General features: G+C 45.0%; 1 protein-coding gene across 7 annotated transcripts in view; it reads right to left on the bottom strand.

The window, feature by feature from the left end:
* PITPNM2 (phosphatidylinositol transfer protein membrane associated 2) overlaps positions 1-27,999 on the bottom strand; it is a 142,264-nt gene that overhangs the window by 18,523 nt on the left and 95,742 nt on the right. For 4 of the 7 annotated variants that reach the window (XM_076352574.1, XM_076352579.1, XM_076352576.1 and 1 more), the window contains 11 exons: positions 25,254-25,577; positions 22,122-22,217; positions 17,946-18,050; positions 16,990-17,060; positions 13,360-13,604; positions 12,678-12,867; positions 11,506-11,625; positions 10,933-11,144; positions 5,905-6,080; positions 5,346-5,516; positions 2,529-2,678 (listed from right to left, as the gene is read on the bottom strand). In XM_076352574.1, coding sequence (XP_076208689.1) covers positions 2,529-2,678; positions 5,346-5,516; positions 5,905-6,080; positions 10,933-11,144; positions 11,506-11,625; positions 12,678-12,867; positions 13,360-13,604; positions 16,990-17,060; positions 17,946-18,050; positions 22,122-22,217; positions 25,254-25,577 — 1,860 coding nt within the window. The remainder of the gene's footprint in view (positions 1-2,528; positions 2,679-5,345; positions 5,517-5,904; positions 6,081-10,932; positions 11,145-11,505; positions 11,626-12,677; positions 12,868-13,359; positions 13,605-16,989; positions 17,061-17,945; positions 18,051-22,121; positions 22,218-25,253; positions 25,578-27,999) is intronic. The other 3 variants (XM_076352578.1, XM_076352580.1, XM_076352581.1) reach the window with 1 other exon arrangement.

Below are 27,999 nucleotides of genomic sequence, written 5' to 3'. Positions count from 1 at the left end.
GCTTAGTATCGCCCACGTTGATGGCAGGAGTCTGCTCTGCAGGGGATAAAGTGCCACTCGACAGCAGCGCTCACTCCCATGCTCCAGCCCACTCGGGTGGCTCTTGTGTTTCTTCCTTTTCCCAAGCTACACACCCTGAAAAAGGACAGTTTCTAAGAAAAACGAGAGCCAGGAAAAGGCAGGGCAGGAAGTATAGACAGAAAACCTGGTTTATGCATCACTGCCCCTTCAGCCAAGCTTCCTCCACCCCAAAGCTGCAGTGACAGCGACTTCTAGATAAAACCCTGGGACCTGACCTGCAGAAAAAAACCCCTAACGTATTTCCTAAACTCCACGTATTCTTTGCACCAAATCCCTTGCGCAGCACCGCTCTTGCAATTTTGAAACCAAGGGGGCTTTCTTGGGGAGTGCAGTGACCAGGGTGGGACCTCGCAGATGCTGCCACGCCGGCACAGGCTGACCCCAGCACCTGCAACCTGCTCCTGCTCCTTAAGGGCCACGTCTTCTGCCTTGCAGAGGTGGCATCCCCAGCCACGGCTCAGGCCCTGGCAATCACGGGGAGGTTTCTCAGGCAAGCACTTCCAGCCCAGGGTGAAGTCGGTTGGCTGGACCAGGACCAGCAGTAGCAAGACTTTCATCAGGATTAGCCGTTCATTTGGGTTGCTAGATAAGGACAGAGGTGCCACCGGTTTACTGCACTTGCTGAAGCGTACTTTGCGCCGTGTCTGAGGGCAGACTTTATCAGAACGAGGAAGCTTCAGGAAGAGGAGACCTGGCTCAAGCGGTGCCCTGAGCAACCTCTCTCCCAGCAAAGGACCTGCCGCTGCTCGAACTGCAGCATGTACATGTCGGGCCGGTGCAATGAACTGAGATTTAACTGCACTTCCAGAAGAGGTGACGTAAGAAGCAAAATCACTTTTTTTTTTTTGCTTACCTACGGATCTTTAGTACTCATTTCAGTGCTGTGCCTTTTCATTCAGGGACTCGTTTGCCAATGTTCCTACTAACTGTTTCCCACTAAGTGAACGGCACTGGGCCATCCTCCTAATGTGCTGCTGGCACTGCATTAAGTCCTTGGGGCATCTGAATGGCAGATTTCAATATGTGCTATTTGCACGCTGAGCTGTGGTACCGAAGCGGTAAATACTGAAAGCAATGAAAAAAAATATGTAAAGTTCAATAAAAATAAAAAAATAAAAAAAATAGAAAAGCCAGCCAGCTGCTCAGCACAGGCCAGACCCTGCTTGCACTGGAGTCACTGGTCAGCGCTGGGCACTCTGCAGTTGCTACCCTGAGATCAAGAGCAACATAGATTTCTGTTGTCCATAAGTTTTTATGAGTCTGGAAATTTCCCGCAGTCCAGTGGCTGAACTGGGATTCAGCACTTGCTACAGTCAAGCCAAGCACTGCTTGGCCACACTGTGCTCTTGACACATACTCTTTACGAGCAGAGAAGCTTCTGAAAGCTCTGTCCTGACAGCAGGAAATATCAGATGACAGCTAAATGGCATTTCATCAGTGACCTCCAAAGTGATTAATTAATAGTACCAGATCCTTTCCCTCTGCTTTGTTACAGAACGTCACAGCACAGGCAACATGGCAACTGCATACCTAAAAATCATCTACATCTTCAAAAGACAAAGGGAGAGACTATCTGGAATAGTCAGCAACGTTGCCATCCTGTATGACCACATGATGTACTGGACTGCTCATAAACAGCAAGTGTCAGCTTGTTAAAGACAACACGGCAGCAGAACCAAGCTCTTAATGCAAAACACTGAAAAAGGGGTGAGAACGGGCAAGTAAGACACACAGGGAAGAAAAAACCAAAACAAAGCCAAGTCTCATTAACATCGCAGATGTAGCACCAGTCACAACCAGAATAAATGAGGCCATGCAGCATTTATGATATAAAATAAAGCAAAACAAATGCTTTGCTTTTAAGGCAGAAGTCGAGAAATCAATTTTAAAAAGCCAACACATATAGCCACCTTGGGGTCTGAAAGCCTCAGTTACTGTATCCAGCAGAGCCACAAGGAGTGTCCAAACATGAAATACCCAAACGGACAAAATCTGTTCTGACACAGACATTAATTAGAATTCTGGCCACGGTGAAGCGTGGCTGACTTCTGGGGAGACGCACACTGCAGACAACCAACCCGCTCCCAGGGGATCCTGTGCACGGTGTATACCGCACCAGCAGGGCCGCCCAGGGACTCTGTCTCGCTGTGCCAAAGCCTCCTTCCAGCAGCATAGCCAACACAGATGGGAAAAAGTAAGTACGTGGCAGCAGTCTCCTCTTCCAGCATCAACGCTGGAATGGGACAGAGTTTGTAATCCCAACTCGTTCTTTGCACGGTGGGTCTCCCAGACCGGGTATACCCAAGCATGATCCCAAGTGGTTATTTCATGTGGCACAGCCTGAGACACAGCACGAAGATTTCAACTCCAGGAGGCAACAGGATGATCTCCAAAAAGCATCCCAAGTACCCAACACCATAGACAATACGAAAGTGTAGATTACACACACTCAGCAAAACCAGCACTTTTATTGGAAACATCTTGCCAATTCAGTACGGGAACAGGGATACTTGTTTCCATGAAGCTGTCCTGGTGCTGGAGAGCACCCAGAGGGTTACTTTCCATGAGGAGGATGGGATTGTTCTGGATTGTCTCAACTAGAAGCAGATGGGAAAAAGAAAAAACAAAACAAGAAGGACAAAGAACAACAGACATGCGGCCACAAAAGTGTTAACATACAAACAGTTACAACTGAGTCTTCAATGAAAGGACAACCTTCAAATAGAGTAAAAGAAACAAAACATGGGTGACTTTCCAAATAGACTCACATCAGAGAGATTAACCGGTAACAGAGGAGAGCACAACAATGGCATTTCAACGACAAAAGAAAAGGGAGTCCTCTTAACCAGCTTCTCCAATGAGCCAAATCCATAAATACCCAGCAAATACAGAGAAATCTTTTTACTATGTGGGAAAAAAAAGTATGCTCTAAGGGGAGATTTACTTGAATCAGACTCACAGCCTACACAGTGCAAAGCACAGGAGTAAGCAAGGATGTGAATTTGATTGCACTCTGCAAGTTGGTTGTAATGAAACAGGGACCCAACATTTAGTACAGATGGGAAAATGAAGACAGTCTAAGGGGCTTTCTGAATTGTGGACTTTAAATAAGCTAGCTACCTGCACGGGGAAATATGCACAAGCAGTGTTACAGAAGGTTTTGTACATAACTAATTATAATTGAGCACCTGAATTTTACGTGATCACCAAATCATATAGCTTAATTATAGCAGCAATTAACTTTTCTGGAGCGCCCTACAGTGAACACTAACTTCAGGAGCAGCTTTGCAAATCATGGTTAGAACAGTCCTTCTGGGTAATGTATAAATCACAACACTGAAATTTTGACTCCAATGGAAAGGAATAGCCTGTTACTTTATGATAGCAAATGAAAAGGTTTTGTCTTACACGAGAAGATAATTTAAAGCTGCTTTTTTGTCAGTTTTATTCATCACAGCAGAGCAGCATCTCTTAAAATAACAAGGCTCAAACCTGGAGAGGGTTTTGAAACCACTCTACCCTTCTCATAGTTGAGCTAATTGCTGTTTAACTCCTCTCCACTACATAGCAAGTGTCTCTCTAAACACAGCCACCCGAAGGTCTAGGGAGGCACAGCAAACTAAAAAGATCCTTGCTGTTGTACAGAACGATAACCAGAACGCAAGTTGCTCAGTGTCAACGGGGCTTTTACCTCTGGCTTCAGTGAGAACAGGGAATTTGAAATGTATTTAAGAGGAAGAAGGTAAGATGTTTAGGATTCTTTTTTTTTTTTTTAAGAAGCCACTTGCAGCTGATACCTAGAATGCACCCAAAAATCAAATTGCTTTTCAAGTTGCTATAGATTCCCCGAGCTGTTGTAACGGGACTGGGTACAAGTGTAATTGTGGGTGGATACATTTTTAAAAAGTGTTGCAGCAAGATCTTCGCTAAATTTGACAAGTGAGTGGGGCCTGCAGAAAAGTATTTTATGCACTTTATTAAACATGGTTTATAGTTTATACCCATTTAACAAATCAGACCTCCAGATTCAGCAATTGCAATACAATCTTTAAATATACTGATATATAGGATACCACTGCTTTGCATTTTCAATTTAAAAGTGATGCAGACTATCACCAGAATTATTCAGCTCTAGATACATATTCCTTTTCATTTAGTCCTGCACGATTCAAATATTAAACAAACAGAAAGCTACCAGAGCTTTGGGAAAAAAATGACAACCAAATCCCAATCTTTCTAGCTGGTGGCTTTGATATTCTGCTCTGGTTTGCCAGCGTGATTTTTTTTGTGTGCTGTAAGTCTAGTTTTATAGTAGCGACTCTTAGTTGCAATGTTGGCTTTAAGTAGCCATTGACTAACAACCTCTAACAAGGGAAAAATTACGGCACACTTTTTCTTCCTGCCCCAAAGCCCTGGCCCTGCAGGGAACCAAAGCTTTAGGTGAAGCAGAAAGGTCAAATTTAGTTCTGCACAGTGGTGAGCTTCCCCGAGAGCTCCTTGCAATGACAGCCTGCACTGAAACGGCGACAGACCATGAGAGTCTAGGCACAGAAGTGAGGTGAAGATGGTAGGAAATATAATTTATTTTATTAGATCAACTGCAAGAGCACTGATGTAATGGGAGCCGAGGCAGGGCATGGTCAGGACACAGTTGTTTCAAATGCAACCCGGTAAGACAAAAGGGCATGCACACAGCCATTTTAGACTCTGTTACTGCTGCAATTGGGGTAGAGCAAGTGAAGAGGCCACTGATGGCAGAGGAATCCTAGGTATCCTAGGAAGACAAAGTGTCTCATTGGCAAGGTGGCAGGGGGCAAGGCACTGTCACCAGCCCACCGACCTGCAGTAGCCTGTCCCATGAAAAAGCACAGGTTGCAACCAAATAAGTCATCTCACTGTTGACTCTGCTTCTTCCACTCTTCACTAGCCCTCCAAACATCCAAGTCCTAAACTCAGCCAAGTTAAATCATGTTTCATTCAGTCCCAACCACAAGCACCAGCTTGGGTATAAGACAGGGACCTTCACAGAGAGGTCACCACATCATGACTCTCAGCAACTGATGGCCTTTGTGTGACAAGTGAAGGGCATATGGGTCACAAGGCACTGATTTTGTTGGAAGAAAACTACTTTTCCGGTAAATCGGGAATAAAGCTAAGATTATAGGGCCAATTCTCTTTCTTGTCATTCCCAACTGCTTTGATAATTTCCTGTAAAGTGTGGATATAACCCTTTAGACAGCTCATATGGATCCAAAGTGACTTACCCAGAACAGCAGAATTGCCATCACCCAGTGGGAACCTCTGGTAACGGGGAATATTAAAGGGGGGCAAAAGGTAGAACTTCCTCTCCAGAAGAGGCTCGAGGCGTGAAGCAGACGGGTCTGCAGGGTGGAACAGGTTATAGACCTGCTGACAAGCCGGTCTGAGCTGAAAGACTAAAAAGATGAAGAAAAAAAACACTCAAGTATCAAAAGGTTATTTGTTAGAATATTGTAAAAATATTTGTCTGTAAACAGGACAACTGTTGGGTTAAAAAAAAGTGCTAAGGATTTATCATCTCCCTCACCTTCCAGTTTAGTCAATTGAAACAATTTATTACAATATTTATAGACTCAAGAATTGCCCAGTATTTTTAATGTCTGGAAGTACACTGCAAATAAATTGTATAACCAGTACTGGCTAGATCTGCTTTGTTACGGTGCAATAAATATTAGATATACATGTTTGGTTTTTACCAGTTTGTTTCATCAAATTACTGGATTTGTAGCAGGAGGTGCTTACACCATCCACTAAGCGAGCTCAGCAGTTTACATCAGGACTTACTGTCAAGAGCTGGAATGACAGTTTTTCGCAGGGCAAGAACCAGACCCAAGGGAGAACCAAAGAGGAAGAAGTCAGTGATCTCGAATTCAAACTTTCCAATATTTCCTCCATCCAACATGGTAGAGCTACTCGATCGCCTGGATCCTGGGTCATTTCTCAGCACACTAGAATGTAAACTGGGACAAGAACAGAAAATTAAGTCAAAATTTTATTCACGCTGTCTTTTCATAATTGAAGGCCAGATAAGTGATTGACAGTGAATATAATTTCTATCTCTTTAGTGAAGGAACTGTGCCAATCAACCCACCATGCCTCAGTACTGCAGTTTTACTAGCCAGTAAAACGTCCCCCCCAAACAATTACCCCATTTCATTGGCATAATTTAGACTGTACAAATCCAAGCTTCAAGTGGGTTCATTTACACACTCCTATCTCCTCAAAATGTTTTTTGAGGAGTCAAAAAATCTTGGTTGCTGCTAGCAGAATAGTCATTTGCAAGATAAAATAACCAGCAAGCCAGAATTACTAGAGTAGCAGGGAAGAAAGCAGGTTTACAGTGATTCGCTCCATTACACACGTTACTGCTATGCTTTCTGGTTGTCAACATTTGAGTTCCTTCCATCACCTTATTCTCTAATGTTACGGAAAGCTGTGCTTACCCATTTCTTCCTCGTGGAAGTAGTTGGAAAAATGTTACAGGATTGAGAAGGAAAAAGAAAAAGAAAAATGGGAGAGGAGAGAGAAAAAGAAAGATCAAAATCTGCAAGAGGGTTTCTAGTACCCTTATGCACCAAGTTTGCACCACAGCTTCCATGCATGTGCATGCCATGCACTGGGAATGGGAATTTGGGGTAATTAACTCAGTGGCCATATGGTAAATTGTATTTATCGTGCACCCAGGACTCTCCCACTTCTCTTCTGCCCATGAGGCCACATCTGTCAAGTTATTACCAAACTACTTCTCAATCCCAGCCCAACAACTCCAGGTAACTGTACTTAAAAAGAATAATGACATAAAACATGTCTACCTTCCCCCACCTCGTTCAGGTGTCAAATCTCTTTGTAAAAGTGAACCTGTGTGCAGTGCAGGCTGGGCAATACACAGGTTTAACACAGAGATTTAAATTCACATATTGCTTAGACACTGAGGAAGAAGCAGCAGGAACTCTTAGATGAAAATCCCGGGAATCCACCCCCACGTTAGGAAGCAGTGCTTCTTTGCAGTCTAGATCTGGGATTAGACAGTGAAATGACAGATGGGTAACACTAATAAACTGGTTCACAAAAGGGTTTCTGAGATTCTTCTGTTACCACCCAAAAGCAGTAAGCTGCAATTTCTTCTGCTCTCCAGGTTCTACAGATTCAGCCGGCAGCCTTGCCGGGTTATCATCGTTATAATTAGAAGCAGAGTTGAAGACAGAGTACCAGCAGTGACTTAACAGGGTGTTTGCAAACACTTTAAAAAGCATCTGAGCAGGTTCTGTAAAATATGTAGGATAAATGGATACCACAACAGTTGGGTTGGATAAAAGGCTTACTGGCCTGGAGTCAGGGATGATGCAAACGCAACAGCCTCTTGCCAGCTCCGTGGCCCCAAGTCAAAATCCCAGGTGGTCGCCAGCACTTGCCGTGTCGCCGTATGCAATAGCACTTGCTCATCAAGGCCACTTCTGAACACAGCGTGCTGGCTGCCTGGCTGGGCAGCGGCGTCCCAGCGCTGCTGTGCTCATGGAAATAGGGTGCTCACTCCCCACCATCTGTAGCACCGGAGCAGTTGCTCGCACACGCTCCCCCTCTGGGATAGCCATTCGATAAATGAGCAGCTGCAAATACTCACAAATTTGGGAAGAAAAATGGGTTTCACTCAGACTTTGTTTTCCTGCTGTGGCAAATAACGCATCGTCCTAGAGACAGCAGCTCTGCTGACCACCACTCCCAAAGGATGCTAAAAAACCTCCTTTTCATGCCACACCGTCATGTATTCTCTAAAGCTGCACGCATGCACACACACACTACTATTCTCCTGGTTACCAACCGCAGGGAAATAACAAGCTTACTTACGCCAGACATACATATCACGGAAAGTCAAAACAGTGATGTCAAAAACGAGAGGAACGGGAGGCTACAGCAGCGACAGCTGAAATGAGCATGTTCCCATTTCTGTGATGTGAACGAGCTTCCCTGAGATCACACTGCCAAGACACGCAACGCTGAAGCACATTTAAAAACAAGCCACCTTCACTGAAGCTGCAATTATTTTAGCTGACAAGACTGCAATGCATTAAGTTTGCTGTGTGTAAGGAATACAAAGTTATTTAGAACATGTTCAGTTTCGCCGAAGACAGGGCGACGGCAATGTGATTCAAATGAAGGCACAAAAGGAAAGACTGTCCTGATGGCAGATGTGTTATGGCAGGACGGGTGCAAGGGGGTTTTGTGTGTGTTCCACCCATCTTCCCACAGCATCTCTTCGTGGGGAATGGAAGAGAACGAGAGCGCTCACACCGCTAAGCAATCTGGACAGCTTCTTTCCTTTTACTGGGAACTTGATAGTCTTTTTAGCAATCAAAAGAAATGAGAGCCAAGGGGAACTCTGAATCTGTCATGCTCCAGGCAACCTACAGTGCCCTGTTCTCCCTTTAAAAAGCAGCAGATGTACTGTGTGCATTAATTAAACAAGAGCTTATGGATTTCAGAAGCAAATCAACTCATTTACAATAATACAAGTACAGCACAGCCAGAAATAATGTAGTTGTGCAGAAGGACTGAATTTAAAAATAAATGTGTGATTGTAATCTCCAGATGCTGCTCTGGCTTGCTGGGCATGATCCCAGAGAAGCGGGTAGGCCTGATACATGAATAAAAATGAGTGTCTTTGGCACAAGCTGAAATCTGCAGTAGGCATGGACAGAAAGGCCCCCGTATGCCAGGTTGCCCGTCTGCTGAGCCCATTAGGAAAACTTGGCTCTGTTCTGCCAATCTCCTGCACAAAGCCGTGTCACATCAGGGCTTGGTTTTCTTATAGGAAAATCATTACTTAGTGACAGAGAGGCCAAAGGGGCATTCTGCTGATGACTGTGAGGCTCAGTAATGATGGCTATAAGCACAAGGTCCAAGGAAGGATGCGGGTGTGACGCCCTGCCATCACGCAGGAGGGGAAGAGGTGAATCGCTGCACCCGGGCCGTCCCTCAGCCAGGGAGCGGAGGGGGAGAGATGCGGAGAGAGCTCGTACAGCAGCATCACGCTGCTCCTTTTCCTGAGTGAATCTTGCTCTTGAGCTGTGGGAAGAGACTAATTTTTGACCCAAGGTCTAAAGGTAGATTTAAAAAAAAATACAAAACCGTAAAAGAAGCAAAGGTGAACCAATCCATCAGCGCACTGAACACTGACAGCCCCTGCCAGGGACCCCCAAGTGCTTCATATTGGGAGCGGGTACAATGCTTAGGAGGTGGAGCAGGGAGCACCAGGACAAAGCTATTTGAAATGACAGACTGTGCAATCCCTTATCCACGTCAGGCCCCGCGCTTATTCTAAACTAAATGTAAAACTGCAGCAAGATGCCAGCTCACTTTCCTTAGCTCAGTCCATGCCCCCGAGGTCAAGAACAAGGAGAAGAAAGAGCACATTTTTGCACGACTCATATTTTCTCCTGTAATACAGGAGGCTGTTTTGATAAGGTATGAACAAGAGACTGATTGCCTTTTATTAACCTGCTGGAAGTAGCTGAGAAGCTTATTGTGGTTTTTGTAAATGCAGCTGTCTTTCTGAATGTAGTATCTCTGTGCACCAACGACATTCACTTTGATACTTTCTCTCTCCTACGGATCTTTTACAAAGGGCCTCTGACGTGGCAGGACAACACGAGCCCCCGTGCTGGAGCAACGACTGCAAGTAGCGAAGGAGAGGCAGAAGTGCAGGACAAGCCTTCAGCTCGGCACAGGGCAAAAGGAACAGCCTTGGGCACAGTTGCAATGCCGATAATGGTGTTTGCTGCGGGGGGACATTGCTCCCCAGTACCTGGGACATGGGGGAAGAGGGATTAAGAGGGTGTTGCAGTTCCTCGGCCCGCAGGAGGAAAAGGTCTGGGCTGTCCAGTTCCACAGGCTGAAGAAGATGATTCAGTCAGAAGAAGCCTCTGGGCTCACAGAAGTAACCCCTGAACAATCAGCGGCAATGGAAAGACGGCTATGAAAATTTCATCGGTTTTGTTAACGGATACGTTTCTGAAAGTCCATTTGCAGAAGCTTAGGAACGTGATACTGGGGGCTTCAATAGTGAGTAACAAATTTGAAACACAACCTTGGTGCAACAGAGCAGCCCTGGCAAGGGACAGAATACAACCCCCTGTCCCTGCCCTGTACAGGAGATTCGGGTTGCTTTGTTAAACAGTCTCAGAGAAAGAACAATCCTCACGTGCAGTTGAAGGTTGCTCAATGAACCAGCCAACCAGCCAGGGTTCAGGATGTCTCATCCAGAGCATCCTGCCACCATGAGAGCAGAAACCTGCTCCTGCGACAGGAGAGGGCACCGCAATTCAATCTCACACTTGAACTAGGCCAAAATGAAAGGATACTTGGCTCACAACCACCTTTCCCAAGAACAGGCCAGCCAACTCAAAATCAGCTTTCAGAGATGCTTTGAAATTAACACAACACTGGATTCCCGGTTCTGCTTCACCATCTTCCCTCGCACGATTTCTACATTTGCTTTATGACCTCCATCCCGCACTTGCGGCACAGCAAAAAAGCAGTTACCTGACTGCCTCAGCTGTCAAACAACAGGATGAAGGGCTTCTTGCTATTGTAACAGATGCAGTAGAGCAGCTGTATCCTCTCACTGCCACTCAGCAAGAGAGCTGTTAATTTTTTTTTGCATATACAACACACTGAAATCTATACCCCTCTAATCTAAATTAAACACTTTCCTCCACCTTGCTTATCACAGGATGACAAAGCAACATTCGGGTTTCGCAGATGCACCAATCTCAGCTCCAGAATATCGCTGGTTCTGTTCCTTCAAAATCTTACCTTGAAAGAAAGGCTTGATGTTGCTTTATCGTGTCCAGTTCATAGGTTGATGAATCGCTCCTTTTCCGTGGCAGCTGCTTCTTTGGATCTTCTCCGTTGCTACGGGGAATATCAATGTTGCTCCTGCTGAGGTGTCTGCTGGCTTCCAGATTAGAGCCACTGGAACAATAGCTGTTGTTCACCGTTATTCCAGGAGACAGGAGGTCGGTATCCTGGGATTTGAAATACACGGATTTACCACTCTGACAGCTGAATCAGGAATACACCCACATTATATCCTTCTCCTTCTGTCCTCCTTTCCCCATCTACCCCAAGATCCAGTTGAGGGCAATACAGTACCTCAGACCAAACCACTTCCTAAGGGTGCGGGTGATGCTTCACACCAGAGGGTGAAGCATCCCTGCTCAGAGCAAATGCACCCAAATTGAGACACATACACCTTAAGACACACGTTGGCCATTGATAAGGAAGAGAGTCTTTGTTGTTTCATGAAAAGCTCCTTACTAAAAACAGGGGCCATGGGCACTGTGGCCAGCAGACCTATGCCCAGTAGACACTGGGAGCCAGCATTACCTGGACACTCACAACGCTTCCTCGCCGACTGCTGTTCTGGCTCTCGGACACAGTCTGGTTGCTGTAGCATAAGGCATCAAATCCCAGAATTCCTCCAACACAGTCCCCCACCAAGCAGACCTGAAAAAGGCAACAGAAGCAGGGGAGGAGGAAAAAAAAGCCCCTTGACTTCAGTTCAGAAATGACAGTTAAAAGGAGTGCTGGATTATACCTAGGAAAGCTGCAGTTAACAGGATGCCCAGTTCTTTCATCAGTAAAACTATTCAGTCAATGAGCATCCACTCATACCCTGCAGACTCTTGTTATCTAACATAGCTAATGTGTTCTGGCTGTCCTCACTAGCTGACTGGAGCGAAGTGAAAGCAACACAGAGCACTGACTACGACGCTAACTCCAGCCTCAGAAAACCAAGCTTGATTCCCTCCTTGCCAGCTGCCTGTGCTACTTCAGGCAAGCTTCCCTGTGCTTCTGCCCCCTGTTTGTACCCTGAGAAGATAATGCTGTCCTGCCTCCAAGGGTATTGAGCAGATAGGCACAATAAAGCACTGAGACCCCTGGGTAGGAGAGGGCTGGCTGGGTCCCCGGGCACAGCGCTGGCTGGGAAGAAGCTCAGGGTGGAGAAATCACACTACAGCAGTGCAATGTGACAGCTAGTCGAATAGCTCAAGCCTCGTGGGGCTAGAGAGTCACTTTGCTCACAGAGGTGTGAGGCTCAGTCACGGTCTTTTATGGGGCGCAGCAGCTGCACAGTCTCAAAAAAGAAACGCACTTCTGCGACAACTCCAGCGCGAGCTGCTGAAGGTCCTTTAAAGACGGGAATGCTTAAAGAGCCTTGGTTTACAATGGGAGCAGAGATCATGTTTAGTAACAAAGGTAGCATTCCTGATTTGGAAAGGTGTGTCATGCTGAAAATTGATTAACTTCACAGCTTTGTAGCTTCATTTCTGAACACAAGCTCAGACTTTGCTTTGAATCCCAAAGGTTCAAGACAGAGCATGAGCAATAATCTCTCTCTCAGAAAGAAAGAAATGGAAGCGCAACGCTTTCTTATTGCAGCTCAATACTGTCATGTTTCCATCCCTCCTGAGAGATTAGTGGAAAAGAGAGCTTCAGAAGGAAATTGCTTCACTTGCTCTTCCTTTCATTGTGGCTATAAGCAGCTGCTGGCTCACCTGGCCGTTGAATGACATGCCCTCCTGGGATCTGATGAACTCGCTGTAGGCCTGGTTGGCTCTGACAATGACTGTGGCTACCGCTTCTTGGTACTGCGGGGATGATGTTGCTAGCAGAGGGAGTGCAGCAAGGGGAATGTGATCCTGGCTGTTGGACAGGCAGCCTTCGTCATAACTATATGGGCTGAGGCTGGATAGGGCAAGAGACATTGGAAACATTCAGCCTAACATACAGAGCGGGGAAAACCTTTTGCAGACAGTACAGTCAGTATTGCGGTTCATTAAAAAAAAAAGCCTCAAGATAGAAAGGCCATTTATTCCACTGTGAATGCGTGAGAGCTTAATAAATCTTTCCCTCCCATCAAACGTACATCTTCAAGGACAACATACTTACATTGACAGAACAACCCTCAGACAAGGAATTAAAGTCTTAGTATTTATTGGATTAATTAGAATAAATCAATCTCAGAACTCTTGCTGCATGATTATTGTATTCACTGCAGCTAAGTATGAAATCGAGATCGAATGCCTCGCTAGTATATTAATAAGTGCATTCTCAAAGTGTGGTCAGGGCTTTCAATACTACATGCAGAACATTTCAGGGAAGCAAATAAAAAAACCCCCAAAAACCAAGAGTGAAATTTTATACGTGTCTTCCTGTGACAAAGTAGCATCAACTTACCTGGACACCAGCGAAAATGCTTCAGAGCAGATGGCTGGGCAAGGGACTAGCCTGATGGCAATGTGTCCAAGAGCAGCTGGGTAATGTACCCTCATCACTGTGTCAAACACTGTCGTGATGGTGTTGACATCCCCTTGCTTAGAGCTCTGGTCACCACTTCCTGAGTCCAGGATGTTCCCTCCGTGGAGTACCAAGAGGAGGACGTGGATTTTACTTGGCTGCATTAATGGCTGCACTGATTCATCCTAGGTGGGAATGAAAGAGAGCACAGTAGAAAGGCTTATTTTGCAAAGAGGTTTTATTTGGTCCAATACATTTTATGGAAATGTGGTCACCTTTTCTTCCCCAAGCTCACACATGGTGTGTACAATAAATGCACTATCCACATCAAGTCCAGTCAGGGATGAGGCAAACAACAATCTGTGAAGCAAGGTATTTCCAGCAGAAACAGTATTAGCCACGATACAAGGCCTTGGTAAGCCCCCATCTAGAAGGCTCAGTTCAGTTTGGGCCATCTACACACAAAGATAATTGCAGTGTGAGAAGGACCACAGAAGGACAAGAAGCATGGAGACTTTCTGAACAGAGACTGAAAGAGTTCAGCTTCGTTTGCTTCGCAAAGCTACCCGAGAATGAAACGCCTGCTCTCAAACACAGTGGAGATGAGTAAAGAAAGCTAGGGAGGGAAGAGAGGCACTTAAGTCAAAGGACAGTGCAGGTGCAAGCACAAGAGTCTAAACTGATCCTGAGTAAGTGTGGACTGAAAATCAGGTTTCTAAACACAGGAGATACGAGGTTTTAGAATAATATCTGCAGGTTTGTGGGTAATAAACTAAACTGTCTTCAAGAAGGAATGTGCTTAATTTATGGAAATGGACATTAGATACACCCAGATAAAACAGCTGAGAACCTGACTACTCCTTCCAGGTCTCCTACCCTACACAGGTGCATGCACAAATGCACACGCAGAGCCTCAGCGGAACTGACTGGCCTAAGCAGAAGGAATGTTGAAAGTGTAAAAAAAAAAAAAAAATTTGCATAAAATTGTAACCAGGTAGAACACGGCAGCAATAAAGACATTACTTGTGTGTGTTAGGGTGGAAAAATAAAGAAATAAAAGATGGGTGTTGCCTTCTGTTGGGGTGCTGAGCTCAGCTGCAGCAGTTGACAGTAAAACACAGTCAGCAGAATTAACAAACGAGATCAATTAAGAATTAATCAATCAGAATTAACAAACAGGTCAGCAAGTGGCAAGTTACTGGGGAAAGAAGTTGTAGGAAGAGATCAGTCACTGCATCTGTTTGCCTATGACAGAAGTTATAAGTAAGACTTCCGATTTGCTTATACTGTTGCAAAAGAGGAACTAAAAAGAAAAAACTTCAAGACCCCGTGACCCAAGGACTGGCCAGCATCTGTCCGGGAGACTGCTGCATGAACACAGTAAAGGTTTTTATTTTGGCTGTCCAGGTCTTTTGCTTATTATGTTGAATCAATTCCTTGCCTAAACAGACAGGCTATAGTTTGGGGGAAGGAGGGAATTGAATCTGAACTCCAGAGTGGGTTATCATTAAGTGTCCTGCCAGAAGAGCTGTAAGCCCAATCCTGATGCCCCAGGAGCAGGTACAAGAGCATCCATTTGTACTGGTTGCGTATTATAACACAACAGAGCAGTAACTGTTTTTAATATCTATTCACTACCAGGGCTTTCAGGGTTTACGGCTCCCATACGGACTCACATCCCCCACCCCAACACCTCTGAGATATGTGAAAGCAGGTACTGATCTTTCCTCCTGTGCCTTATCCCTTGTGCTAGCAGAGACAACATTTGAAAACATCCTGGGCAACTCCCTGTTGAGGCAGAGAAATAGCCATTAGGAGGGGGTGTGGAAGGGGTGGAGGGCAGCAGTATTTTCCATTGGGCAAATTCTTCTCATTTTAGCATCTTTAGTCACCTGATGTCCTTTGAGCAACGATCGAGTCCCTGACAAACCTGCTGGTGGGAGGAAAGCATGCCCAGGCACACATTAGCAACCTAACAACTAGCTTACATTTTTACCAGATAATGTTAAAGCATGTCTTAATACACAGCCCACCAGAAGTATTAAAATTCACATCCAAGTCTGTAATAAAGATTTTCCAGACCTCCTGCATAAGAATGGCCTTTAATTATTTAGTACCATTACACTGTATTAATGCCTGCTCTTTAAACCTTCTCTGATTCCAGTTTACAGCGCCTGCAAAGTGAACTTTTGCCTGGCTGGAGGCATGGGAGGCATGCTCTCAGCATCTCAGCACCGCTTTTGCTTTCAGACAAATGTTTTAAGTGCTCATTTGGAGAACAACATGAGTCACCAAGCTCAGGTCATCCAGAAGCTTATCAGCAGTCTTTTGGAGGCACCTTTCCCTTTCAGTTCGTGAACCTCTGCTCTTGAAGGAAGTGGGGAACACGCAAGCAACTGCTGATTAGTTTAGGGGTGGAGGTGGCTATTTAGAACTTTCTTGTAAGATCTGGAGTCTCTTAAGACACCCGATTCCTGCACTATCTTTTGGTGATGGAGGCTCTTAACCTGAAAATCACTGCAATGGTGGCTAGGAATTTCATACTATTTTAGTAGACTGTTTGTGAACAACTACAAATAACTGCCTTTTTCATCTCACTTTGAAGTCTGTTCTTTTTCCGAAAGGAAGGCAGAAACAGGAGGGGTTTGAGTTTGTACAGCCCTCTGAAGAAGACAAGAAGTTCTCCACCCCATCTTGAGCTCTAAGAGAAATCTTAGGGCTGTGACTTCCTTATCTTGAGGTGGCTAGAGCCGTTCCCGTCCCCTGCCACCCACTCTCCCCATGGCCCTTGAGCTCTCAGTCTATTACAAAAAAGCCAAACCACCATGAACTTACAGCCTGGCACACAGAGTAATACCAAAACCATGCTCACGGTCTTTGATAGACCACAACGTAACTTAGGCACTCTGCAAGCAGCTACATCGTCTCTGCAGCACAGACAGGCAGGTGCTTTAAGGGTAGGATGAGTACAGCCACTCCAAGATGCACTGGCTCACTAGGACACTGAATTGCAAAAGCCTGTATATGCAAGTCTAGAAAGCCAGGGTGGGTGGGTGTGTTATTATTTATTTATTATTTTATCCAAAGCACCGATACAGGCTACGCTGTCACTGGTTTCCAAACAAGACCCTGAGCAGCTCCAAAGAGTGGGCTACAGCCGAGCTGTGTCACTCGGACCACCGCAGCCTGCTCCTTGGTGCTGCAGTAACACGACTCTCCTGCTCCCCCGTCCACGCTAGCTCATTCGGCATTAGCAGGATAGCTCTACCCAGCAGTGCCTCAGGCTGCAGTTATCCCCACAGGATTAGTATTTTAGTATTATTATATTAGTATCCAGCTGGATACCTGAGGCTGCCTGCAAACTACAGAGCATTTTCTGTATGATGCTCAAAAGACAGGTGACATAGTCCCTTAAACACAGCCATGAAGTACGCAGCATGCTGGCGTGGCTCCGAATGACACACAAAGACAATACACCGCTCGCAGCAAAGGGAGCCGTTTACCCCATTTGCCCCACACGGACACGTTCCAGCAACAAAGGATCTCGTTACAAGAAACTGAAGCACTTACTTCAATGATGCTGAGCCTCTCCACGCTGGAGCCAACACGGTACTCTGCTGATGTCTCGTGATACAAGTCACCTAGAAGCACAGAGGTTTAAAACGTCAGCACTGCAAGATGCTATCTGGCAAAGACACTCTTCCATAAAGACACTGTTTGTGCCAATGCCTCTCAGCCTCTTCTGCCTTCTATCTCCTTAATTATTTAATCAAATTGCCCTCTCCCTCCCTCCCGCCTCCTTCCACCTGAGGAGCCTGGGCAATGCTGGGTCATTTATTTTCCAGCAGTTTCTCATAACCTTGGTAAACGCTGAGGACATTAGCGACCTCTTCTCTCATTACAGCGATCCAGTATCACTGCTTTATTAAGGATGGCAACAATGGGAAATCCCTGCACGATTGTCAGAAATGATTGGTTTGTGGGAAAATAAAAGGAATCGCTTGAACTATGCTGGGGGAGCAGAGGTCTGACGCATTCATACGTCTGTGCCTACACAGACCGACTTTATACCAGAAAGCCTAAGTGTCATCTTCCACCGTGCCGCTACGTGGATCGATCTGCCCGAGGAGCTAGCTTCCTTTCAAAATTTCATAACGATGAGCAGAAAATAAAACCGAGGCAGATACAGACAAGAACAAAGGATGGAGCAAGAGGAAAGAGGAGTCAGGAGAAATTCAAGCCATTCAAGACGGAGCTGGAATATTTCATCATTATACGAGAGCATCCTGGCTGTCGCACAAAGGAGCCGAACCAACACGGAAAATAAAAGAGAATCAAGAGCTACCCCAGCTCCCACTGGGCAATTCTTTTTCAGCAGCACTGGGCAGTCATTTTTATGCTCTGTCTCAGCTTCTCCTTTCGTGAGATGAGGATAACAAGTTTTACCTTTTTCAGAATGTGGCTGTAACAATTGCCTGGAAATACTGTAAAATATCACATGCAGTCTTTACTTTAAAAAAAATTACCCTGGACATCATCGCATTCGGGGGTTTCAATTTTATCCATCAGATCATTGGAACTCCATTTGGTTATTTCTTTCGGGAACATTTCCTCATTGTCAGACAAGTCCTCTTTAAAAAACAGATTTTTTGAGAGTCACACACACAGAGATATGTATACAGACAAGAGCACAGAACAGAATTTTAAATAAAAGTAAGTCCCCAAAACTCTATGTAATCTTATAAACATTTGGATGGCTTAAGTCATAATAAAACATGATACTTTACCAGCTTTTGTTACATAGAAACCAAAGCACCTTTTGAAAAGTAAACAAAATGTTTTAGTTGCATGTTTTTAACAAACAAAACTCCTAAAGCATGGAAAAAGTAACATGGATTTTTAATGCTACTATTTCAGGTATCGTTTGACGTTTTTCTTGCCATACTTTCTGATGATGCTAAAGCAGCCAGAATGCTCCAGTACAGGAGAGGACAAAGCAACGTTTGCCGCTGGGATCCTCCCAGACCTGTCTGAAAGCTGCGGGACGTCTTTGGGGGAAGCAGTGACAAGGATCACTATTGTTAATGGGACCAAATACCTAAAAAGGCATGAGTAATAAAGGAAACGTGAACTCCCTAGGCTATCTTTAGTGTGATTTCCTTAGGAGACGAGACTTGTTTGATTGCACTGAGTGCATGTGTCTGCCATTTCCCTCCTACCTCAGGGTATTCTGATCCCCTGGCTCATTCTTTATCAACTGTAGTTGAACTAAGTGTCCCAAAAACACTATGTTCCTAGAAGTGTAATTAAAAGGAAGAGACATATAAAGGAGAGACCCTATAAAACACCCCACAGTAGTATCCAAACATAAGAAAGATTAATAGCCTTGCTCTATAGCAGACATCAGAGGAGTTACGCCAGGTTAGGGGAGAAAAAGGAGGGCTGTCAGGTGGGTGACACTGGAAGGCAGGCTTGTGCTTTGTGCCCACACCACATGGTGCCGGGCTGCAGAGCCTTAATTCACCACAGTGAAAGCCTGACACAGGCAGGAGTCCAGCCTTGCTTGTCCACAGAGCCTTTGCTGGTACGTCCACATGGAAACAAGCAGCTGAGCCCTGTGGAGGCATCGCTGAACAGGCCATTAGCAGCCGTAGCACTGGAAGAATTCATCCCAGTGCCCCCACCAGACACCCCACACACCCACCCCCCATGCCTGCTGGCCTGGGCTAGGTTATCCAACACCTGTGGACTTCCCCCAGGAGAGGCTGAGCTCGCTCTCAGCCCAAGCCTGAACACAGGGTGGCCAGTCTGGAGTTGAGAAAGGGCTCACAAAAATGTTTATGTCAAACATAAACATTATGTCCTCTGAGACAGCAGCAGCCTGATGGCTCCTTTACCGGGTGAGAGCATGGACCCAGTGCGGGCTGGGCAGGGCACCACGCAGCCTCCACGCTTTCTGCTTAATCCTGGCAGGTTCTTGGGAAGGAAACAGAGCCCCAAAGGTCCCACTTGAACCCAGGGGAAACCAAACAACTACAGTGCAAGTCATACAAAGATGCCTTTGGTATGGGTTGCTGGTTCCTTTTTTTCCCTCCTTTCTCTTTTCTTTTTTTTTTACATTGAGGATGTATCTTTTACTGTTAAAGAGGTTAAGTGCTTTCTAATTTATTTATCGTTCTGCATTTAGTATTCCTTTCCTGAAAATTTTGGGCTTGTAAATTTAATAAAGATTTACAAACATAATAACAACAGTAGTAATTACAGATGTCTTGAAGATTTAAAAGCTGTAATCTTCAGAGTCCCAGACTAGGATTCCCCCTTTCTTGTTGCTGTACAGTTACTAAGAAAATTATTAGTTGGAAGAATCCTAGGATGGGGAACAAAAAGATTATGAAATATATTCATCTTTTCAGCAAATCTGAGCAATAGCGTTAAAAAAAAAAAAAAAAGAAGAAGGGGACTAAGTGCAGAGCCAAGCAAAGACCAATTATTTTTAGGAGTTTCTATTTACACTTTGACTGTAAAAAGAGAGCGACCTGGCAACTTTGCATCAGCATGCCATTTCCTTTTTCAGCTATGGAAAAAATCTGAGTAAATCCCCATTTCCCTGCACGAGGGAGTGCGGAGCTACCTGTTCAGAGCAAGTGGAAAGCACAAGCATGCAACACACATGCTGGCAGAGAATTAAGAGGAAGATTGCTCTTAAAGCTCCTCCAGCAACTTAATCTAGATATTAAACTTATTTCCTTGAGAGGTTTAATTACAGCCCTTATTGCTGCTCAAGTGATCATTGAATGGGATATTACTCCCGTTATTAGCATTTATTACAGGATAGATATTAGATATTACTGTATTTGTCACTACCTTTACCAGAGTATGCCAGTGAATGAGGATGAGTGGGAAGAGGGCGACAAGAAATCTTCTTGGGCTCCGGTTACGCCCACTGCACTGTGAGGAAATGTGTGTGTATATATGGGAAGCACTTCTAAGGAACTCTGCTTGGTGTTGACTCACATCCTGATCTGTGCCAGTTCCCATGGTACCGACCCCGCAAGTCTCCCCGGCAGGATGAGCTGCAAGCGGTGCTTCATCCCCTGCTCACAGACCCGGAGCTGGGACATGTCATCTGCGGGCCAAGGGGCAACAAGAGGTCCCTCCCGAAGAGAGGGCTGTGTTGAACAGCACACACATCAAGGCTTCAACTCGTAAGCCAAAATCCCATCAGACTAGGCAGACTTTTCAAACCCAGCTGTGCGGATTGCAGAGGACAATCTGTACGTAAATGGAGACGTGCTGTGTGCTAGCAGAAGAGGAGCTGCTTTTTCTGTTAGCAAGCTCCTAGAAGTATTGCAACAGAGGTGCTGATACCAACTGTGGCACAAGGCTCATTTTTGTTAATTCTCCTTCCCAGGCCTGTTAGGAGCATGTCAGGGATTCCCTGGGGGCCTGGATCTCAGGCAGAACCATCTCTATCTCAATTTTAGTATTAAGTAATTAAAAAGGCAAAAAAGAGGGTGAATAGCAATGATGCCGTTCCAATGACTCACTCCTCTTTTCTTGTATGTGTATTGCTACAATAAATCCCTTACATAGTTTTTGTAGCTGCTACATAAGTGTTTCTATTTATTAACTTAAACTAAGTTGGCCCTTCTCCTTCCAGGCAAGAGAGACATTCATCCCAACTTGCATGCATCCTGGTCATTTAAGCTGCTATTGTGCAAGTCACTACTCTACAATAGAATGCCACTTTCTACCCCAGAATTTGAGATGCATGCCTAAATACTTGATGTGAGAACTCTTCTGGAACACGATACTATCGATTTTTTGAGACTGAACTTTAGCTGAACATCAGTGAAATCTAGCTGAACATCAGTGAAATTCTGCTTTACAAAACTGGGGCGTCATCTTCTAACAACTGCATTTCACAGAAAGGTCACCAACTTCATCAGCACACGTTGCACATCTAACTTAGATTAGCATTACAAGCCGAGAGAAGAGTCCATCTGTTGTCAGTAGTGACGGAGCCCTTCAGGCTTAAATACGCATTAAGTACAATATATGAAATGAGTGCAGTGGAACAAAGCTTCTTCACACGCACATGCACAGAGAAAAAAAATAACACAGCTTTCTCCTAATATGGATAGTCAAAATTACTTTGAGAATTCCGGAATCAACACTGATTAGTTTTGGCACCTGAAGTACCTTGTTGCATTCATTGTTGTATTTCTTGGAATGGGAGAATAAGGAGTTAATAAAGGCAAATTCGGGTCTCTTCAGGCCCAGACAGGACAATTAATCATAATCCTACTGATTAAAAAATAAATTAGAAAAATCATCAGTCATACTGAATCAGAATCATTAGGACACACCCACAGTCCAGTTAGTATTGCTGAATTTTACCCACACTCATTTGCACCAAATAAAATACAGCTCCAAAAGGTTAAGACTGTTCAAGATCCCTTCAAATAGATCACACTGAATCTGAAATGTTGCTGCGTTAAATGTAAGAGTCTGCTGGGTGATGCTGGGGATGCTTGAAGAAGCTGCACTGATGCTGCACTCATCTTGGTTAGAAAGGAAAAGACTTCAAACAACGCAAAAAAGTCTCGCTTCCTTCCCCGCTCACCCCCCACCCTCATGCCTTCCGTTCTCTTACCCCACCATTTCAGGAAACAAACGATGGTGATTTAGGCTCCACATACCATGGGCATCAAAGAATTCATCATCTGAGCTGTCATCTGAATCTCTGGCAATGCTCTGCATCCTCCACTCGGAGATACTATGGCGTGAGGGACTTGCTGGAAAAAACAAAAAAGCCTTATGCGATACGCTACATCGACAAGATGGAGAGTTCCCAACATGATCTTTGCTGGAGGAAGAGTCGTGTGTTCTCTATGAAAATTCACTGCTGCAATATTAAAAACACAAAACCCCGATGATGCTGGTGTGATGTCAGTGTACCGCTTTACAGATCCTGTTTGTTTACTGTTGTTAGAACCTGTCAGCAAGATGCTACATTAAAGCAAGCTGTTTGTATCACTCTTATGCTATTTTGAATGGCAGCTATTTATAATTGTTAGTAGGACGTGCAAAATCAGCTGGGTTTTAAAGTTTGCAATTAGGAAGGAAGCAGGCTGATTGGAAGCTTTCTTCGTGCCTCTAATCAGCACACAAACCATGCCTCTGCTTCGCTAACTTTCGGGTGGGTAGCTAAGCAGAGCAGCCTGGATAGAAATAATCTGTTTTCTGGAAGGAAATTGCTTCCACACAAATTGGATTAGAGATCTATTTAAACTTTAAACTTGAATGATTTAAACAACATGCTATCCAACTACTTCATAGGGAGCTGTCCTGACAGAGCGAGGAGAAAACCCAACGGTCCCTTTTGGTTCCTGTTTGCCCTCCTGTTCTCACACCTACCTGCTCCTTTTCATTTTCCCCTCCAGAGTTCCCTGTGCTAAATAAAAAATTAAAAAAAAAAAGAAAAAAGAAAAAAGCCGTAATATGGGTTTTTTTCAGATATAATTTAGCAATGATCCAGCCTGAACTCTTCTTGGCTGAACTTGCTACAGAACAGCCGTCTGCTGAAGGGAGCACTGTCCAAAGACCGACGAGAGAGAGGGTTTTTCCCCTCCTTCAGATAGCTCTTGCATGTCACACAGAGCACACAAAGCGCTTGCAGCAGCCACCTAACCTAACACTGCAAAAACCTGAGGAGACTGACAAATTCTCATTTAGCATATACAAAGACGCTGAAAGGTTCTGGTTACTGTGACAGCTGCACGAGCCGTTTCATGCTGTTGTTGTAACAGCATTAAATCTGTAAGTCAAATTCTTCTAATTTTGCTACCCAGTTGCCACATGGAAAGAGGATGGAGACCCTGTGCGGAGTCATCTAATTGCAGCTCAGCATTGGCTCAGCAGCCCCCAACTACCCCGCCGCCCACCCCTTAGGGAGCAGCAAGCGAGGAGGTTGGCAGAGCAGAGCTAATTCACGCTGAAGTGACGTCAAGGCACTCACATAATAGTTGCTAAAAATAGAGCATATAATAACATATGGGATGGTGACAAGGGTCCTGCTATCACCAGAGGTCTCGCTCGGATGATATAGGGAGGACCAAGATCTTTTGGAGAAAAGGCGTTGCTTTTTTCAGCTGGAGGTAGCGGTAAGTCGAGACAGCCCTCCTTGCTTCCATATGTTAATATGCTGCCAGCATGAAGAAGGATTAAAATATCTGCATGACGTACTTCCCAGCACATCACAATTCATTTCTTTCATTACTTTTTCTTGTAAAAGCCGAGACATTCTGCAGTTTAAAAAGAAATTCATGCTTTGCTACCAATGAAAACCTTCAAGTGAAATCCTAAGAGGTCTGAAAACTACAGCTTCCAATGAACATATCAGCAGTGGAAGAGGGGGTTCATAACAAAAAGCATAGAGAGAGACAGGCACATCGATATAAAATCCTGGTGCATCGATATAAAATCCTGGTGCAAGTGAAGTAGCCAGCATTTTTCTCTTTATACAATGATTTATGAAGCATCTGGTAGGTTCTTCCCCGGGGCTCACTCCAGTGAGTCATCGCAAGGTAAAACTACCGCTCATCTCTCATTCACCCCGTGATGAAATCAGTGATGGAGCGGTAAATAAAAATGGAGACTCAACTCACAATATTTAGCGCCTATGAGAGATGGAGAAGCTTCACTCACCTAGATGTCCCCTTCCACCATCACTGGAAGAAACACAGCCCCTTGGGGTTTTCAGAAAAATCAAGATTTTTTTTGCCCTCTTGCTGTGAGACCTATTACCCTGCTGTCAGCTGCGCTTGACTGAAAGGAGAGGGAATTGCTGAGGGTTCAAGCCTTCTGCCTGTAACTCACTGGGGATTCACCCCTTTGTACAGAATGGTCCGAGGACGGGAAGAGTTTAGTACAGCAAAAAAAGGTGACTTCCTAGGGAGAGGTGAGTGACAAAATTCAGGACTCAAAGCTGAGTCTTTACAGGGTATCCATAGGCTTTAACAGCAAAATCCTGAAAGCTTCCTGAAGGGTATTTAAAAGGGAATATAAATGCGATCCGTGGTCCCACCTAATCCCAGGCTGTTGATGTTTGGTCTCTGAACAGCTACTGCACATCATCACCAGGAAGGCAGCAGCCCCCACCCACTTTTTTGGGGGTACCTGCCTTAATCTCCCTGGTAGCTAATGGGGGTGCTTTCCTGTGTGAGCTACACTGCAGCACCCGTGGAGCCAAACACCCGCTTCCGAAATGAATGGCATGTAGCAGTGTATAAGCCCGGCCAAGGAGCACGGGGTGCCTGCTGTAGCTGCCTCCTGGAAAACGAGAGGCAGATAACAGCGACCCACAGCCCGGCTGGTTCTGTGACACAGCGGACAAGCAGACACCTGGAAAGGGAACACCGCTGAAGGACCAGGCCTTATAAAAGCCACCAGTGGCTCTTGGGTAACAAGGACTAACTCTGTCTAACTCTGTGCCACTGTTTGTCGTCTTCTGAGACCCACTGCTGCTAGCCAGCTGCTGCCAGCTCTTCTACCGGTTTTTCATAGTTCCTCCGCTTTTGAGATTGGCAGGAATTCTGCCATGTGCCACTGAGTCACAGTTACGGGATGACTAGAAACATTCCCAAACCCGTAACAGGTCACCTGAGAAGACTGAACCTGCAACACCAGCAGAGAAAGCCTCTGAGTTAAAAGGACTCACAGGAGAAATATGCATTGTCCCAAAGGTGCCAGCCACAAGGAGACATGGTCCTACCTCCCAAAAGCCCAACCTCCATGCAGTTCAGAAGAGCAAATCTTCAGCAGCATCTTACCTCCTCTCTTTGAAGATCGTGAGGACTTGGAAGACGTGGACCACTGCTTGGTGAGTGATCTCCCAGAGGCTGTTTCGCTGTTACCAGCGGCATCCTCTGTGTCAACAGGTGAAACTGTGCTGGCTTCAACATCCTTCTCACCAGGAGTGTCTTTGACACTGTGCTGCTCAGTATCATTTTCACTGCAGAACTGGGCCATCTTCTGAGCCAGCATCAACTGTGCCTCCTTCTCCAGCTGCCGGATATCCTCAATGGTGAGCCCATACCATTCATCCTGCCAGCACCAAGCCTGCCGATGGGCACGGACCATGACCTTCCGCAAGCCTGCAAAGCCAAAACGCCCCTGTCACCAGTGCTACAAACTGCAGGAATCAATGTGTTCCGTTGCCCAAAACCTCAAGACACTGTGGCAAGGATACTACAGTGGCATCAAAACCACAATGCTATAAGCTGCAGTAAAGGGCCTTCATATAGTAAGCACCAGGATGGCAAATTGGTCACTTCATGTACTTTATCTCCTCAATTCTTGCTAACCAACCATGCACTGAAAAATTAGCCAGTCTTCTGCGACTGCTTTTAACTTGGCAAGGGATTTCCTAATTCTGGATGGAGGACTTTGTTCTGTAACTGCCTGCTCCACCAAGGAGGAGCCACGCACAGACCACAACTGCAACTCCCATGAAGTTCTGGGAAGTTGTAACATTTGGATCCGGCCTTCAAAGTGAAGTATGTTCCCAGAAGAAAAAAAAAAAAAGAAAAAAGCCAACATCAACAACAAAAACCACTGATTTTTTTTTATCCAGGAGAGTTTCAAGTGGTTCCTTGATGAACACTACATAGCCCACCACAATTTTTATATGACAGAAGCACATCCCACATCAGCAGTGCTAAGACTAAAACCTCTCCTTTCCTTGGAAACCTGGTTTCTATATATCAGCGAAACAGCATCACAAATAGGAGTTTCTGAGATAACGGGATAGGAAACAAAGTAAGGGAGGGAATAAAGATGCTTTATTTTGCAGATACCATCTGTCTTCTGCTGCAAGAGAAAAATGAAGTGCGTAAAGCCAATTTAAAATATTTCAACGTATCATATATCTGAAAGGAAGAACTGTCTCAATATCAACACACAATGCCCCTGACCAGGCAACAGAAACTTTCCTTCAAGACTTAAACTTGTTGGCTAACATCATCATACCACCAAGACTTTTTTTTTTTTAAAAGAGTACAGTCACTGTCAGGATTTTCAACCAATATTATTGCTTAAAAGCTCGTGACACGTCAAAGCTCCAAACTGCTATTTATTACTGATGGGAGCACACAGCAGTAATGGTGCTTTTAAAAGCTTCTATAAATACTGATAAACTAATCCTCAGGAGCCCTTCTGGGAAAAAAAATTAAAAAAAAAATCGATGAATATTGTGCCCCCTTTAATTACTGGGAAACTGAGCCAAAGATGGGTTCAAGGACATGCCAAAAGCAGCAGTGGGATTTGTTGTCAGTGGGATTATGGATCCACAATCCTCCGTTGTTAAGCCTGGAGCAGAAACATACTGTGCCAAAAAGCTGGCAGGCAGGGTAGCCGTCCTCTCACTCTAATGAAGACCTTGTCCAAAGACCACAGGCCACACCACCACCACTGCTATTACAAGATAGAGAGCAACCAACAGGCTACATTAAAATCATTTAGGTTTTGGGAGCTGCAGATCGAGCTCTCTAAGCACCACCATGAGGAAAGATGGCCCTCGTAAGCCACCCTCCATTTCCAGGAGCACGGCCAAAGCTGGATGGTCCTACTGTGCTCAGGGTTTCTAAGGTGTTTCCAGCAACACGTGCTTCACTGTTGTACAGAAAATCTTAGATCTCACTACTGTCGTAGTTTCTATGATGTTCAGCCTAAATATCCCTTTTGTTTTCAGCAATCTTTTTGTTTTGTTTTTTAAACGTACAAAAAGCTTATTTTTATATGTTTATTTCCTTCCAGTTCTGGGCACTTTATTGTCTGCTCTGCTCTTTGGTTAGTTCTTAATGCCACCAGCCATCACAAGTCAACCTATCAGGAGGAAATAGCCATTGAGATCAGCAGCTAATGTGATGGACCACCTCAACCTGAACTTCATTTGCACAGTAAGATTAAATCTATCAATATTTTATGCATTTCTCTGCCTGACTTTCACAAGGGAGCTCTGCATAGGAGAGACAAGTTTGAGCCAGCAGACTGTGACCTTCTGGGGGCAGAACAAGGGGCAACTTAATTGTGTTCAACCTTAGTTGAGACTCAGTTATTTCCCCCGCAAGATTACTTTTTGCAGAACTGCAGGAGAATGTTTTAGCCTCTTCACCTCCTGTTATGATTGACAATCAGCAGAGCTTAAAGACGGAGATTAAATTCCCATCACATCCACACTGAAAGCCAGGAAAACGTTTCCCTTGCTGTAATTCAGTTCCCAACACCACAACCATCCTTTGGACTTCCACATCCACAACGTCCACTTCTACCTTGCTTGAAACACCTTGAAAACAGACTGTGATCAGACACAGAAGCGAATGGACCCCTCACTCTCATCCCAAGACTCCCTCCATTCCAGGGCTCAGCAGCCTCTGCCCATGCTCCTGGATCCAGCCTTGATATATCAATGCACCAACTCCTCGGAAATTCTCAGTGTAAATGCACAGATGCCACTGACCACATATCTTTGTTTTAATGGGCTAACATCATAGGGAACAGGAAAACCACTTGGGGGTA

Source organism: Aptenodytes patagonicus, chromosome 15, assembly GCF_965638725.1.
Source record: "Aptenodytes patagonicus chromosome 15, bAptPat1.pri.cur, whole genome shotgun sequence".
NCBI lineage: Eukaryota > Metazoa > Chordata > Aves > Sphenisciformes > Spheniscidae > Aptenodytes > Aptenodytes patagonicus.
This window is presented reverse-complemented; position numbering and strand designations above follow the sequence as displayed.